We start from the raw sequence: 17936 nt of genomic DNA, 5'->3' as shown, positions 1-17936 counted from the left end.
TGTATTTTTTTTATTTATTTAACTTTTGTTCGTAATGTTAATTGTACATTGGCAGGCTTATTGCTAAATGGCAATTTCTTCTAACCAACCAATAAAATATTTTTATAATTAAAGTTACACAACATATTCAATAGAAAATAAAAATAAAAAAGCTAAAGATATACAAAAATAGAAATAACTGTATTTGTATATAAATTACCTTAAATCAATTCTATTACGCAATGGGAAAAAGGAATAAAGAAGAAAGAGGAAAAGAGGAGAGATTAACGAAGAGAAAGGAGATGTTTCTTCAAACGTGATTCAGACAGAGATACTGTAGTAACATCTCTGGTGGTGGATGGGAGATGATTCCACAGTGGAGCCGCATGGACACTAAATGAGTAAGAGAAGAAAGAGGAATTGTGGAGGGGTATAAGGAGGGTGCTTTTAAAACGAAGAGGTAAACTATGAACTGATAAGCGTTGACGGAGGTATATAGGTGCGTTGGGACTATGAAGCACAGTAAACAGAAGTGAGAGGGAGTGATAGATCCGCTGTCTAATTGAGCCATTTCAGTTGCCAACGATAATCAGAAATGTGGTCATACTTCCCAGATGTAGGTTTTGCAGAGCAGACGAAGAAACACCTATATACATTCTATGCGAATGTGATGCTTTTTATCATAAAATAATCCACACCCTCGAGGGACCTCTAGTTAAACCATAGAATGCTAAAGAGATACTTTATGGATCTGGGCTTGGAGGAGGAGATTTTGCGAAATGAGAACTCTCGCCTTCCACACAGTAGCCAGGATCTTTAAAGACCTAGCTTTCAGGGCGAGAACTAATTTATGAGCACCTGTCACGATAGATCAACACAGATCGCAGTGACGTCAGTAGCATATAAAGCACCGACTCCTATTTTTTAAATTAAGAATAATGGTCATTTTATAGACATGAAATTACAAAACAAGACACAAATCTATTTTTTACAAAATGTACATTTATTTTTAATCTTATTGTCTCAGAACTCAGAACATTCTATAATTATCACATAAATAACTTATTAGCCTAAAATAATGAATATCGTCTACTTTAAATCTATTTGAAATTTGGTCCTTCGAGCCGGATTTTAATACTTACAAAAAAATGAATTTTTTTTACACATTAACCTCCCCACTCGTTGAATCCATACCCGTGGTTAGCCCTAAAGTACGCCGTGTTGAATTCGACCGGTTCTCCGTAATCCCTCGTCTGTCGCACGATCGGCTGATAGTCGAAGCGGTGCGCTTCAATTGGGTGACTGTAGTACCTCAAAACGGTTACTGATTGGTCTATGATCGGTCCGTTGCGAAGTCCTCCATAAAGATCGGGTCTATTGACGACCGGTCTGTTCGGAGCCGGTCTGTTCAGATCTGGTCTATTCGGTCCGATCCTTATCGCGTTCAGCAGTGGTCTTTCTAGCCTCTGCTGTAGCAGCCGTTCAAGAAGACGCCCGTTGAAAATCGGCTCTTCAAGCCGGTTGTCCAAGAAATTTGAATTATCTTCATCATCAATTGCACGCGACTTCCTTCGCAGATTATTCTGAAACAATGAATGAATTATTTGTGAGACATATTACATTACCATGTTCCTGATTTGGTCAAATGTATCCATTTCAATCTACGGAATAGGCCAATGAGGCATGATATTTGTTTTAGATACATTAATATCTCAAACAAACCATCGCGCTGTTTCCCCGTAGCGTTAGGTAAAAGAGCGAACGGGACCATCTTTGGACGCAATGTTGTCGCCAAACTTGTCACGCATCAAATTCATGGGCCGCGATTGTAATGGAAAGTTCAGGATGTCATACCTTCACCATGACGCTATAGTTGAAGATAAATTTTCCCGAGCGATTGCGAAGATACACAACCGACCCCCCACCTTCAAGTTTTGGGTAGGTACATCGATATGTAACAAGGGGAAGCGTACGCCACGGTACACATATCTACGCACTAAAGTGACATAGCTTCATTACGACGTCAAAGTTGAAGAAGAATTCTCCCGAGCGATTACGAAGATACACTATCGACCCACCACTTTCAAGTTTCTATGTAAGTACATCTGTTTGTACTGACGAGTCTAGTACCCCTCGGTTCGCATGTCTACTCATTAAAAGTGACCATAATTTTATTCCATCGAGCAATTTTTCCTTCAATCACGATTTATTTAAATGTTTTGTCATTCTTAGGTTGGCGCTTTTTTTTTTCTTAAAACCCTGTTAAAAATATAAGAGAAATAAGTCAATTTTGAGATCGAATTAAATTTCAGAATTTGGTTACGTTAACAGTTACGTCAGCGTAACTGTCCGTTTTGAAAACGATTGCCTAGATGCATAGATAATGTGGCTAGATTCTGCACTATTAACATATAAGAGCATCTAGGCGTAAAAATGTTGCCACTATAAAAAATAAATTTAGTTATTATTTTTTTCCATCTGTTTTACTATCTTCCACGTATCGAGACGTTAAAAGAGCCGGCTTTATAATCGCTCGGTAGATAATTACAGAATAGTTCTCATTTATATTTTTAATATGGTTCTGTAATAAAAAGTGCTCACTTCAAAGCGATTATAAACTCCAATAAATCCCAATTCAATAAAAAAATGCTCGCTTGAACATGAATTTTGCATGACTTTTGGAAATCACCTAGACGGTACACTCAGCGATCGTCTGTATGTATCTACCGATATGTACCGATCGACTACAAAGCCGGCTCCTATAACGTCTCGACACATACACTCGGAAAGATAGTAAAACAGATGGAAAAAATAAAATAACTAAATTTATTTTTTACAGTCGCAACTTCCTTACGTCTCGATACTCTTATTTGTTAATAGGAGAGAACCTAGCGACATTATTTTCACATCTAGGCGTTCGTTTTATTAATGTGACAGCTATGTCGGAATTTAATTCGACTTCAAAACTTACTTATTTCTCTCTCATATTTTTAATAGGCTTTTAAAAAAAAAAAGTGCCAATCTCAAAACGATTGAATATTTTAATAAATCATAATTAAAGGAAAAATTGCTCGGTGGAACAAAATTTTTGTCACTTTTAATGCGTAGATAAACGTATCGGGGGTTCTAGACTCGTCGGTATAAAATGATGTACTTACATCAAAACTTGATGGTGGGGTATCGGTACTATACCTTTATAGTCGGTCGGAAGACTTTTATCTTCAACTATGGCGTAATACTGAAGCTATGTCATTTTAGAGCGTAGATATGTGTACCGTGACGTACGCTTCCCCTTGATTCATATCGATGTACTTACCCAAAACTTGAAGGGGTGGGGGGGTCGGTAGTATATCTTTATAATCGCTAGAGGGAATTTATCTTCAACTATGCCGTCAAGGTGAAGGTATGACGTCTTTATCTTCCCATCATAATCGAGGCCCTGGACGCTATGTTGTCGCCAAACTTGTCACGCAGTAAATGCATGGTTTCGCGAAGAGCGCTATACGTTTGGCGAACTGAACGCTAATTTTCGAAGTGAGGCGTTCAATTTTTAATTTGAGTATTGTTACAGACCACAAATTAAAAAAAAAACTCCCGTCATTAGTTTGACAAGAAGCAGTACTACCAATAGAAAGTTATATCACGAATCACGACAAAAAATACAGCTGTTATTTTATTTAACTTTTTGTACATAATGTTATTTGTACATTTGCGGACTTATTGCCAAATGGCAATTTCTTCCAACGAACCAATAAAATAAAAGTTTTATTTTTATAATTCAAGTTACAGAACATTTTCAATAGAAAAAAAAAAGATCAAAAAAGTAAAAATATATAAAAATAGAAATAAACGTATTTGTTTATAAATTACCTTAAATCAAAACTATTACTCAATAGGAAAAAGGAAAAAAGAGGAAAGAGGAAAAAGGAAAGGAGGAGAGATTAAGGAAGAGAAAAGAGATGTTTCTTCAGACGTGATTTAAACAGTGTTATGTATTTATATTTATTTTATTTGGCGGCCTCCGTGGTGTGGTGGTCAAGATGCTTGACTCACACACGGAAGGTTCCGGGTTCGATTCCCGGAGAGAACACAAAAAAATTCAATGTGATTTTTCTCTGCAAAAAAAAATGTATAAATAATGTAATAATGTATTTTATTTATTTTTCTTCATTTTTAATATTACTTCAAAACAAAACAAAAAAACAATCACGCCGTTTTCCCGTAGGGCTGTATGCAGAGAGGATAGAACGCCATATCACTATCTTGGCTTCCTCTACATTCATTCATCTTCTCATGCACGCGCGCCGATTATTCCGACCTTTGACATGTCCATCTTCAAGTATTTGATGGACTCGATCGTGCCATGTCTTTCTCGATCTTCTTCTATTTCTGATATCCATCAACATTCGCATTGTAAATATTCTATATCTTTTCCGGTTCTAAGTACAAATCCTAATAATTTTACAGCTTTGTTAGTTATTTAAGAAAAGCGATTTGCTTATGAACGTTGATAAATCGAAAGTGGTGGTTTTTGAAAGGGATGAAAATATAACTAAACGTGAGATCAGCGTGAACGGATTCTGCCCATATTTTTTTTTAATTTGGACAAACTCAAAATATTGTTAATAAATCCGCCTGGTCCATGAAGAAGTATAGAAATTGAAAAAATAACATTTTCAGGTGTTGCCTAGTATGTAGGTGAAATAATTCAATTAGATGAATCTCACCCGCATAAATAAAGGTGTCAGCTCTTTAACTTCACAAACATCAACAGATGAAAGAATTGAAGGAATAAAGACGTTCAAATATGGGCAGAATGGTGAATGTTACACAGTGTGTAAAGTGGCCACATAAACCAGCCAATGACAGGTCATAAGCTGGCCTAGTGGATGTCTAGACTTCTATAAACAAACAAACAAACCATCACGCCGTTTCCCCGTAGGGGTAGGCGGATAGGATAGAACAAATTGATCAATGTAATTTGATCGAATAAAAAAATAATTCGTTTGATTATGTCAAAGTATAAATGTCTTATTTTTTGGTGAATAATTGTCTAAAACACACTAAAATAGTCTTGTTTTTGCGTTTGTATATCAATTTTCGGAAACAGGGTTTTATGTTTGCATGAAAAACTGATAAAATCGATTTGATCGGTACATGATCAGTGATCAGTAATTTTCCATCACTATTGACATGAGTTTGACAGCTGTCATTTTAATCAAGCTAAATTTTAAGGACTATAATACAAAACATTTAAGTTTGTAAGTGAAAATTCTTGATGGAAGTTCATTGTAATTTATTATATAAATAAAACACGAGTGATACTTTAATCCACAAATTTGGAATATCCAGTGACCGGTTTCATCGCTTTCGCGACATCTTCGAGACTGGTATCTTTATTAAAGTGTTAAATGTATTTATACAAAACAGAGGTGAGGATAGATAATTCAAAGTTATATGTAAGTAAACTATAATACAATTAAATCTAGGACAAAAAAAAATTACTACCTCGAGACAAGATCCGGTCTATCTTAGTGATTTTTTAAAAATCTATAAAGACTTGCATCGAAAAGTCCAGATCTTGTCTCGAGTTTACAACACGACACAATCGGGACATTGGTGCATGCGAGCCATAGTTTGTGCTGTGTTGATCGAGGAACAGCACATTATTATTTCGCAACCAGCGGATTGGAACATCAAATGCCACTTGTTCCAGTAACGATGCTACAATTTAAACTAAGCAATTTATTTTTGCAAAAAAATACAAATTTGGCTCAGTTTAGTAGTATGTTAACAAATAAAAAAACACCCTACTTCTTCATTATTATTTTAAACATTTTTCTAAGGAATAAATTAGAAAATAACATTTTGACAGACGTCACTGTGACACCTGTCAAATCGTCTATGGCTATTTTGAAATACAATGCGGTGTCCTACGACTTTTTGCGCGGAATTGAGAAAGCGTTCTCTTTTCATGTTTGAAAATCGAAATTGTCCGAAGTTCGACGACATTTGAATAAAGAACAGAACAATATACGCAACGTGATTCCAATTTTAAAATAATGAGCGTTGAATTTTCTCCGCGTAGGTCCATTGTGGATATTTCGTTTTAGTTTGTATAATACCGTTTCATTTGTTTTATTATACTAAACTAGCAGTTCACAATGGAGCTCCGGTGTCGACCCTTGTGTGCGGGAGCGGAGCACGGAATTGTAAAATGATCAATTAAAGTAGGCCCTAGCCTACTAAATGTTATTGAAATATGATCTCAGTAGCTCAATCACAAATAACTATCGACGTGCTAATAAGCGACGTGATAACAATTTCTCACCATGGTTGTAAACAATACGATAAATCGTATTAGCGATCACAATGCAACATCCGTGAACACCTAATATTAAATGTCAAAATATTTAAGTTTCGCGACGTATAATCCTGCTGCGCAATCACATATTTGAATTTCACGGGTGTTAATATGGAAAATATTTCAAATCGCCATTTTTATTTATTTATCGTGCTATTCATTGTATTTAGCCGGCGGCGGCGGTTGGCGAGCCAAACGTCAAGAAAAGCAGTCGCCATAGTAATTGTAATTTAATTTTCACTTTTTTGTATTAGATACTCCTTACTATTTTGCAAATGCAATATATTGTATTATTGTTCATAGTAAACGCCGATTTTTCGCCAGTGTACTGTATTTATTTACGAGGAAAACAAAAAGCAAACAGACACGCGCGTTGACTTAGAGATTACACACGCGTTGACTTATGACTGCGATTCATTACTGTTCATTGTTATCGCTCAAATGCTTAACGTGTTTTTAAGCACGTCGATAGTAATTTGTGGTTTGTTTGAGAAAATTACAAGCACATGGACATATTCTAATTAATAATGAAAAATCTTAAATTTCAAACAAAAATTAGCTAAAAAAATACACTATACTATGAAGACAGGAGAGGAAAGGAGAGGTGATGGGAAGGAAAGAAGAAAGAGAATGGAATAACTCGAACATCCATTACTTATTATTCGTATTAAATTCCGAGTTTATGGAATTAAAACAACAAACCATCACGCCGTTTCTCTGTAGGGGTAGGCAGAGAGGATAGAACGCCTTATCGCTGTCTATTTAAAAAATATTATATATATATATTATATACATTATACTTAAAAAATATTAATATATACACATCCTTTTGTTGTAACACAATTTAATAATATGTATTATTTTTTTAAATAAGTTATTATATGATTGTCGACTGTTTGTTTCTTTAAAATAAATAAATAAATAAATAACACTAACGAAATGTTTCATTGACAATCTGACAGATGGAAAAACAATTCAATTTTTTATTAATGTATTTGTTACATACACATTCATTTGCTAATTACACATGAAATGTGATTGCATCCTGTTTCTTTAAGATCCTAGTAGTATTTCTACACTTTAAAAGGACACAACACGGCATAGTTGAATTCAAATCAGGAGTTGCGTACAGAGCGACGTCTACAATGAAACTAATGGGTCAACACGTAAACCTACTCATTAATGAGTAGTTTAGTCGCCTTCTGTTTGATGCGCGTATGCGGTTTCTGGACTATTCTTAATTCTATGGTTGCGTCCTTTATTATCAAATACATTCTACCTACTCTAAAGTTGCGTCACAAAATGGACACGAAGCCAATGGAACAAAAGGTTTCATTCCTTGGCGTCGTATCTACCAGAAATTATCCGGAAAGATGTGGCTAATGTGTTTTCGGTTACCGGGCAGACCCCTCGGACATCGGTAGTCGCTTTCATATTGCGAACAATAATACAACATGTAAAGACAGTGCTTTATTTATTTGGTTCTTTATTGTTTACTTTTTATTATGAATACTTGACCAACTTACTACTCTGCTAATGTATGTTTTTTTATTTGACTCATTGTCATAAACTATTAAATAATTTCAAACTTAAAATTCATAAATACGGTTTAGAATTCCAACCGTCTATACGATCTGTAGCTGCAAGATATGTTCTAATCCAGCTCTTATTTGTAAACGATTTTGGAAAAATTATCAGAAAAACCAAAATTCAATTTTTAAATCATGTAAATGGGAGCTAGGCTTCATACCGTCCGTGCGCTCTGTAGCGGCGAGACATGATGTAATCTAGCTCCTATTTGTTATCCGTTATTAAATTAAATTATAATTGGAAACCATGATCTTGAATCCCAACCGTCAATGCGCTATGTAGCTGCAAGACGTGTTGGGATATTGTGAAGCGCCCTTGATGTGATTTTCACAAAATGGCCCTGTATAAATTATCCACAATAATAATAATCATAATATTCTGCTTCCTGGTCTGGTACACGGGCAATCCTTTTAAAACAAGTTTAGGGCATTATTTCTCCAAAATATCAGGCAGTTGAACATTCAAGTCCAAAGAGGAGCATTCTCGAAAGTTATTCTGGCTATCTGCATTGCTTTTTGGTGATCCAGCTTCGTGTTAAGATATTAATTTTACAAATTGATTTTGTGCTTTGTGGTGCTTTTTGCCGGTGGTGCGTATTGGTACAGTTGCATGTGCTCATAACATGTTTAAGGAGTGTTCATCTTACCTCCCTCTCCCTCGCTGTTCGTCCTTTGTCATTTACCCCATTCGGTGTTTTCTCTGATCCTCCTGTCGTTTGGAGAGTCCTTCCCGCCTCATCCGCACGTCTGCGGATTTTAGTTTCATTGTAAGTGTTTTTTTCTAACTGTCCCCGTATCGGATAGTTACTAAGTTCTGATTGGCTCTGATTTTGGCCAGGCATTGCATCTTGCGTTTTGTTCCCTTTGGTTCTTAGTCTTTTTTCTACTTTGACGACTATTCGCGGTCGCCTTTTATTGCGCTCGTTGAATTTCGCATCAGGTTTGTAAATATCGTCCTTTTTGGTTGTAGTTTCGATCTGCACTTGTGTGTGCGGCTTTTTAAGATCAAAACTTTTAGTTCCGTTTACTGTTATAGCTTTACTATCTTCTGCGACTTTTATTTCCTTTTTCAAAACAGGATTCGCAATCACTTTTTTTTCACCAATTTTTACGTCTTCCTCGCAAATACAACCACTTTCTTCTGTCTCAGCAATTGCACCTTCCTCGTTATTATTATTTTGTATTAAGTAATCATCTGCGTCTTCTTTCAAGTGAGCTAACTTAGCTGGATTTATTTGCGCAGTTTCAGCCACTTCCAAATCTTGAATTTTTGCATCTTTGATTTTTGCTACTCTTTGGTTGGTCCTGCCTCTTCTTTGATCTTTCGTTTTTGGATCACGTGTACTTGATACTTTTGCGATCATTTTTACATCTCTATCTCCGCTTCTTGCATATTTAGATTTGCTTTCACGAGCAGTTGCTATAGATCTCTGAAAGTGTAATATTCACATAAATTCAGAATGTACGCATGTTACCAGACCTTTATTTAAAAAATAAACGTTTGGTTATTCAATTTCTACGTTGCTTCTTACCTGATTCTTTCCGCCGATGATTTGGTCATGGTCTTCATCACTCAATCTTCTGTTTTGTTCCGAGACAACTGGACTATTCAAATATTCTGTTGAGAAAAATAGCGCTAAAGGAACACCATTTCTAGGGCTATCTGTGTATTTTGAAGCAAAATTAGACCCTGTGCTTTGATAACCATAATTTTGTGGACTAAATAAAACATCAGATTTTTCACTGTTTTGTTGATTGCTATCATTTTTCGTATCTCTTTCCGATGTTGCCTTACGAGTTTTATCTTTCTTTTTATTTTCATCTAATTTTAGCATTTCAACATTTACCGATGATTTTTGTGGTACTTTTATTTTCGCTAAATGAGTTCTCTGGTTTGAATTTTTCACAGCAGAACTGGAAATATCAACACTACTTTGCAAGTCCTCTTTTTTATTTTTGATGCAATTACATTTTTTGAGCTTCGAAACATTTGTTCGACTCTCCTTTTTCTCTCCATCCTCAATAGTCGACTTCGTCGTTAGGTCCGTTTCTTGTTTTTCATTGTTAGTATTTTGTTTCCGACTTTTTGAAGATTTGATTGATTTCACCGACGCTTTTTCATTAGTCTTGGCTTTTTCAAGATCGGCTTTTCGTTCCTTCCCTCGCGGAGCTAAAATATCTTTCGCATTCTCTACAACTGCTCCACCATTTCTATTAGAATTTCTGAATCTATTGGCTCCACCTCTAAAAGTCTTCGAATCATTCGTTCGCGTGACTTGCTGACCGCTAAGCGTTTCCTTAATGACAGCTGCTACTGGACTGTTTTCAGATTCGAGTTTATCCAAATCGACTTTTTCGTAAACGGCGCCGGGATGTTGCGATTTCAACACTCGCTCTATAAAGTCTTCTTCGGCGTCGTCAATTTGAATAGTTTTAATAATCGGCAAATTCTTGTTGGTTCCTCTGCCAAAATTGATACTTTGATCAGTAAATTTATTCTTGAGCAAAGCTGCTAGTGGGTTTTCGTCTGATTCTAACTTAGCTATATCGTAATTTCCATTCGGCTGCTGTTTTTTCAACACTTTTTCAATAAAATCATCTTCATCTAATTTGACTGTTTTTATGACTGTACCATTATTTTTAATTACTTCTGCGTGAGCTATTGCACTAGATGCAATGATTTTCCCAAGCGCGTCATTTGCCTTTATCTTATCATAATCTATCTTTTCAAACTCTGCATCTGGATGTTGTATTTTAAACGTTCGAATAAAATCATCTGGTGTTTCATTGTTCAAAAAGACAGTTTTGACTGCCGCCCCACGTTTCCTATTTGTTCCTAGAATTCCATTAACAATCTCCTTATCCTGAAGTTTTAGGCTATCCTCGATCAAATGCAGCAGTGGGTTTTCAGCGTCTCGTGGGTTTGACAAATCCAATGTTTCATATTCTACATTTGGGTGTTTGAGTTTTGTTACTCTCCTGATAAAATCGTCGGGATCTTCTCCATTTATTATTTCTGGTCTTTTGAAGTCTAAAATTTCTTCAGCTCCGCCATTTTTTTCCCTTTTCGAGGCTCCATAATTTGTTTTAGGATACTTAGCTTCTATTTCAATACGATCCTCATCTTTTCTACGTTTTAAAATTGGTTTCATATCTTTAATGTCAATTGCTTCTAACGATCTACGCTGATTTTTGTCATCGGTTAATTGAGACGCATCGACTCGCCTGCGCCGTCCAGAAACATTTGCAACTGACTATGTAAAAATTAAAATTTATTAAGATAAATGTTTAAAACAACTTCCATTACTACTAATAATTTTCATTCCCTTATCATTTGCATCCATTATGGTACATATAGCTTGTCATTGGTACTCCTGGTGTATTTTAATAATTTAATAAATAAATAAATATTCAATCTTACGCTTTGGTGCCAGACCAGGAGTAATAATATATAACAGTGTAAAACCACCTTAAAAATAAATATTTCCTCTCCCAAGAATCGAACCCAGGACCTCAAGCCTAACAGGCAAACGCGTCAACCGTTAAACTACGAAGCCGACTCATCCTCACTCGATTACATTTTTCTCCGAGAGTAGCCGTCGAGTCGAAAACACTCGTCCAGGATTCTGATTCTATTTCACACTCGAAATTTTGTTCTTCATCTGACCGGACGCAGAATATAATAAAAATTTTGATCCGATACTCACTCGCTGTGCACTACCCTCCCCGAGCCTTTTTGCGAATTGTGCTGTTGGCTGTCTATCCTCGCTTGATACAACTGCGCAGAACGCCGCCAGGATAACGAGGGAAATCAACTGAAATTAAGAAAAACAGAATATTAATAATTGGGGATCTAGTTTTATGGGCACCCCCATATGATTCTGGTATTTTCCAGAGTGTGGGTCTGTGCGCACCATCAATAGCTTTTTCGTAATCTACGGAGCACATAGCCAAGAAACTATTTCGTTCTTTGTTCTCCTGTAGAATACAGGTCATTCATAAAATCTTGTCTTAATCAGATTGAACAAAATGCCCTTGACCATTAAATAAACTCTTGTCTTAATCAGATTGAACAAAATGCCCTCGACCATACATAATATCTTGTCTTAATCAGATTGAACAAAATGCCCTTGACCATGCATAAACTCTTGTCTTAATCATATTAAACAAAATGCCCTTGACCATACATAAAATCCTGTCTTAATCAGATTGAGCAAAATGCCCTTGACTCTTTATTTTATCTGATCATGCCACGTCTTCCTCGGTCGTCCTCGTCTCGCGTTGCCGTTCATTTTCGCCATATTTATTTATTTATTATATATACGGCCTAAGCCAATTACAACAGTTACATGAAGAAACATAAATGCAAGAAACTGAACAAAAAGAATATGAAACTATTTAGCAAAGACAAACAAGAGCAAAACAATAATTGCATACAATATATTCAAAAAAACGAAAGACATAAAACTTTGAGCTAAACCATGCCAATCCAACTTCATCCCACACTGTTTGGTCGCGAAGAGATCTACGAAAAGCCGGAAGATCTATCCCGAAAAATTCCAAGTCGTGTGATGAAATGACTAATCTACACATTCTGGACCCTGGGGCATAAAAACCAAAGTTGCTCTTAGAAGATTTTATAAATAGCAGATTTTGACTTCTGGTGACACGGTTGGGATCATGAAAAGAAATTGATCGCAACAGAGATGGGACATAACTTAAAGCATTAAGTATTTTGAAAATGCATATAAGGTCCATCTCAGTTCTACGTCTCTCCAATGAAGACAGATTAAGAGATTGCTCTATTTCAAAATAGGAATAATTACCCCTTTGTAATCCGAGCAACCATGCCACTTTTCTTAGAAAACGGTGTTGGACAGACTCGATATGGTCAATATGAGTCCTGTAGAATGGAGACCAAATAGGAGAAGCGTATTCTAGATGGGGTATATATACTTGTTTTACCATTCTTTCGTCGTCCATTCGTTCTACGTGACCGAACCTTCTCAGAGACCCTTTCTTAATCTTATCAATTATACTTGACTCGGATTTTTTTCATTTATTTATTCAGATATTTAGAACATTACAGAAAAAAGACCCAACTCATTCTAAATACAATAATAGATCACAAATTACAGTAGATAGTTATGTCATTAAAATAATATAACAAAATGTAAAAAGAAAAATTAAAAGATAGAAAGTGCTTTCCTAAGGGAAGGCCCACTGTCGTGAAATATGTCGACATCCGAGGCGATGCGATTAAGTAGCAAGATTGCTCTACCAACCGGCATAACCATTGGCAGGTTGGTTCTGCATCGCGGTAGGTAAAACAATCGATGCTGTCTTTGTCGAAGATAGTTATCAGGTACGAACAGACCTACATCCATCAGAATTTCTGAGTTATGTATGCGACCACCGATGGATTCACACTTGATTTACACTCTCGCCTGATTTCATCATTCGTAACCATACATTGATTTCCCACACATTCGTCTAAGATATCGCATTTCAACCGCGTTCACTCGGCTTTCATCCTTCCTCTGCCAGTTCCATGTTTCACTTCCATACATACGTGTTGGGACTAACACTCCGTTGTGCACTGCCAGTTTAGCTTCGATTGACATATTTTTATTAGAAATTACTGCGCTTAGTGCTCCGTTCATTTTGTTGCCCGCATTCACTCTTCTTTCAACATCTTTTTCTACTCTTCCATCTCTTGAAAACATGCTTCCGAGATACACAAATTCTTCTACTTGCTCGAGACATTCGTTGTTTACCAGACTACAGCCTTAAATGTTTTTTTTTTAAATATTTACATCAAAAGCCTATAAATCCAAAAAACAGCAATAAATTGTGTTTTCACTTCGAGAAATACATTTGAAACGGTTTTACAACTTCAAACCACTCTCCCGAACAACTTACTAAATAAATGTGGCTTCCGGTATTTCAGCTTTAATGTACGGATATTTGAAGTACTACCTTAGTGCAACATTACTTACTATCCAATATATTTATAACAATGAAATAACCTTGTTTTTCTGTATGTAACACATTATATTTTTATAATTTAATAACTAATGTTAACGATTATTCTTTTCTCGCTTAAGTTTTTTTATTTATTTACTTTTTGTCACATTTAATGTTTTTATCTTTTACATATTTAATGAAAACTAATTCGGTATTTTTATAAATTTTATATTAATCAACAATATTTTGAGTTTGTTCAAATTTTTGTAGACAAGGACTGGATTCAACTCCGCGGGGAGCTGTTTATATTAACATAATACAACAGAGATGAAGAACATTTAAGAGAAGGTAACATAGAAGTCCAGGCATCTACAGGGCTTATGACCTGTCAATGGCTGGTTTAAGTGGCCACTTTACACACTGTGTAACATTCACCATTCTGCCTATATTTGAACATCTATATTCCTTCAATTCTTTCATCTGTTGATTTTTGTGAAGTTAAAGAGCTGAAACCTTTATTTATGCGGGTGAGATTCATCTAATTGGATTATTTCACCTACATACTAGGCAACGCCTGAAAATATTATTTTTTCAATTTCAATACTTCTTCATGGACCAGGTAATTTATCAACAATATTTTGAGTTTGTCCAAATTTTTGTACACAAGGACTGGATTCAACTCCCCGGGGAGCTGTTTATATTAACATATTACAACAGAGATGAAGAACATTTAAGAGAATGTAAGAAGGAAAGTTCTTCATCTCCGTTGTAATATGTTTTATATTAATATTTGAAGCACTGACGTTGTGGTTATTCATTATAATAAAATAAATAAAACTACTTTGTATAAAGTCCATAAATATAATAAATCTGGAATGTACCAATTAAATTGTAATGATTGCGATTCAATCTAAATTTGAAAAACTAAAAGAAACTTTAATATTAGAGTAAAAGAACACTTAAGATGCTTAAATAATAATCATTTTTCTGAATTCGCAAATCATCTGATAGAAAATAATCATAACTTCAATAAAGACACTGGATTCAAAGTACTTCATGTTGAAAATAAAATATTAAAATAAGACAACTTAGAAATTAAAAAAGCGATTCATAATAAGAAAACAATAATTAATAACCAAATAGGCAATATTTCTTTTAGTCCTCCCCTGGCTTACTTCGAAAATAATGATATCAAATTACCACCCGTGTAAGAAAAAACCACTTGATTTATTGGGTCCGCGTGTAGTATTTAGTGAACATGATAGAAATAAAATAAAAAGGAATCAATTCATTAGTTACGTAAACCTTGACGAAGAAGCTTGTTTGCTTTGAAACCGGTCGGTGAAAATTAAAAATTAGTGGTTAAAAACAAAGTTGTTTTATTTATTTTATTTAAAACGACTTTGTTTTAAACCACTTTTTTTTCCACCGACCGGTGTCAAAGCAAATAGAAAGATTGGATTTGTTAATGAAAATCAAGATCTAAATTATTTTGACATTGTTTGAGTATGTCCAAATGCTTGCAGACTGGCTGGATTTTCTCCCTAGGGAGTTATTCATAGTTAAATTTATTTGAGAGTTTAAATGTTTAAGTTTATTTAAGAGTTGAGGAAATGTGGATATTTAAACATGGGCGGAATGGTGAATGGTACACAGTGTGTAAAGTGGCCACTTAAACCAGCCAATGACAGGTCATAAGCCCTGTAAATGCCTAGACTGCCATATTCCCTTCTAAAAAATGTTTTCTCTCTGTTGAAATACCACCGACCGGTTTCAAAGCAAACAAGCTTCTTCATCACGGTTTACGTAACTAATGAATTCTTTCCCTTTTTATTTTTATCACGTTCGCTAAATATTACACGTGGACCCAATAAATCAAGTCTTTTTTTCCTTACAAGGGTGGTAATTTGATATCAATATTTTCGATGCTATACAGGAGAGGACTAAAGAAATATTGTTTATAAAACAAACAAAACAAACAACCATCACGCCGTTTCCCCGTAAGGGTAGGCAGAGAGGATAGAACGCCACAACACTCTATCTTTGCATACAGATCTCGCTTCCTCTACATTCATACATCTTCTCATGCACGTGCGCTGATTATTCCGACTTTTGACATGTCCATCTTTAAGTATTTGTTGGATTTGGTCATGCCATGTCTTTCTCGGTCTTCCTCTATTTCTGCATCCATCAACATTCGCATTGCATTAGTTTCCTCAACTCTTAAATAAACTTAAACATTCAAACTTTCCAATAAATTAAATTATGAATAACTCCCTAGGGAGGAAATCCAGCCAGTCTGCAAGCATTTGGACGTACTCAAACATTGTCAAAGTAATTTAGATCTTGATTTTCATTAACAAATCCAATCATTCTGGGTAGAGGCACATGAAAACCATCATTAGTCTTATGGTGACCGAGGAACAGAATTTCATTATTTCTGAGTCTACGTGAAGGAACATTGAGAGATATTTGTTGGAGAATAGTCGGGACATCAAATTAACTATTGAGTATCTAAAACATGCAAATTTAACGCTCAAATTTTTGCCGCGCGCAAGAAAACATTTTCGCGTAGCACTGAACTTCCTGACCGGACTGGACACTTGACGACCGAACGGCCAGACCGTTGAGATTCATATCAAACTGAATTATTATTGAATTCCCAGCACTCACCGCACGCCGCATTGTGAACGTATTCGGCCAACTGAAGAAAGACATCGCTCCGCTCTTTTATTTATAACCTTTCACCGCCTGTTCCTTTTTTAGAAATTCAATTTGTATTTTCCCGCCCGTCGACGCGTTCGGCTTCCGTTCGCCAGGCGCCGGGTTCGACTCCCGCCAGATCGACACGAAAAATATATAAACATATCGCTGCCCAGTTCCACAGGGAAACATCTAGAAATTGGTGCAACAGAGATATAGCCTGTCAAAAGTTTTGTCATTTTTTAATTTTTTTAAAATTAATTTATTTTTTATTATTGAATTTCATAAAAGGTACATGTTTTTAAAAATTCTATACATATCTACTTTTACGCATCTAGTAAATGTTATCACTGTACCTCTCCAAAAAAAAAAACCAACTTTTATGCTTGGAGACTGACTTTCACTGTTATAATAATAATTATTATTATTATGGACAACTTCTATAGCGCCATTTTCGTAATATGATATCAAGGGCGCTTTACAAAGTGATTATATAAAATTATAAATTTAATTTTAACTTTTTAATTTAAGAAAAATAGTGTACTTTGTCACCACACGCTAAAGATTTATTCAAATGATTTAGAGAACAAGTGGGTTTTAAGTTTCTTCCGAAACATCACTTCACTCTCACAGCCTCGGACCTCTGCTGGGAGAGCATTCCATGCCGTAGGGCCTGCGACCGCAAATGCGCGTTCGCCAAATTTAGTGCGCTGTTTGCGTAGAGGTATAATAACTTTTCCTTTCGACGTTGATGTAGCTGATCTAAGCGTAAGACGTCTGTCAGCTAGTTCATCTGGAATGCAGAGTTCCCTTAGATATTCTGGAGCAGAGTTGTGCAGTGACTTATACATAAGCCAACAGAGTTTGTATGCCACCCTCTGCGGTAAACGTAGCCAGTGTAATTCCCGAAGTAGTGGAGTGATATGACTGAACTTAGAGATTCCAAAAATAAGTCTCACTGCGGCATTCAATACAAACTGTAAGCGAATCATTTTATTCATTCTGTTGTAGTTGTTTATTATAAAAGTTTATATAATTTTAAATACGAGTACATGAGAAAAAAATAAAAACTTAGGATATATAAAGAAAAAACATAAAACAATAATACATTCATACTAATTAAAATTTAATGTGAACTACAAGTAAAAACTTTACACGTGTTCAAATTTTTTTTTAGATTTACTTTAAATTTATTTATTGATATATTATTTTGGGAAGATTATTATATTTTTTTACACATTTGAAGACAAAGCTATTTTGACCATGACTTGTGTGGAATTTAGGAATGTTAATATTATGTTGGTATCTGAATGACTTATTCATCTCAAATTCTT

General features: G+C 35.2%; 2 protein-coding genes across 6 annotated transcripts in view; one reads left to right on the top strand and one right to left on the bottom strand.

Moving 5' to 3' along the window:
* Window positions 1-17936, top strand: part of Rbcn-3B (WD repeat-containing protein Rbcn-3B) — a 97013-nt gene that overhangs the window by 45082 nt on the left and 33995 nt on the right. The gene's annotated exons all lie outside the window — the stretch shown is intronic.
* LOC148275338 (uncharacterized) lies at window positions 164-16601 on the bottom strand. The gene is made up of 3 exons (XM_088235825.1): window positions 16573-16601; window positions 11640-11747; window positions 164-1562 (listed from the first exon to the last, which is right to left on the bottom strand). The coding sequence occupies exons 1-3, from the start codon at window positions 16582-16584 to the stop codon at window positions 1146-1148; spliced, it is 537 nt and encodes a 178-aa protein (XP_088091951.1). The 5' UTR covers window positions 16585-16601; the 3' UTR covers window positions 164-1145.

Source organism: Micrasema longulum, unplaced genomic scaffold (genome assembly GCF_059751315.1).
Source record: "Micrasema longulum isolate JH-2025_06_02 unplaced genomic scaffold, ASM5975131v1 h1tg001453l, whole genome shotgun sequence".
NCBI lineage: Eukaryota > Metazoa > Arthropoda > Insecta > Trichoptera > Brachycentridae > Micrasema > Micrasema longulum.
This window is presented reverse-complemented; position numbering and strand designations above follow the sequence as displayed.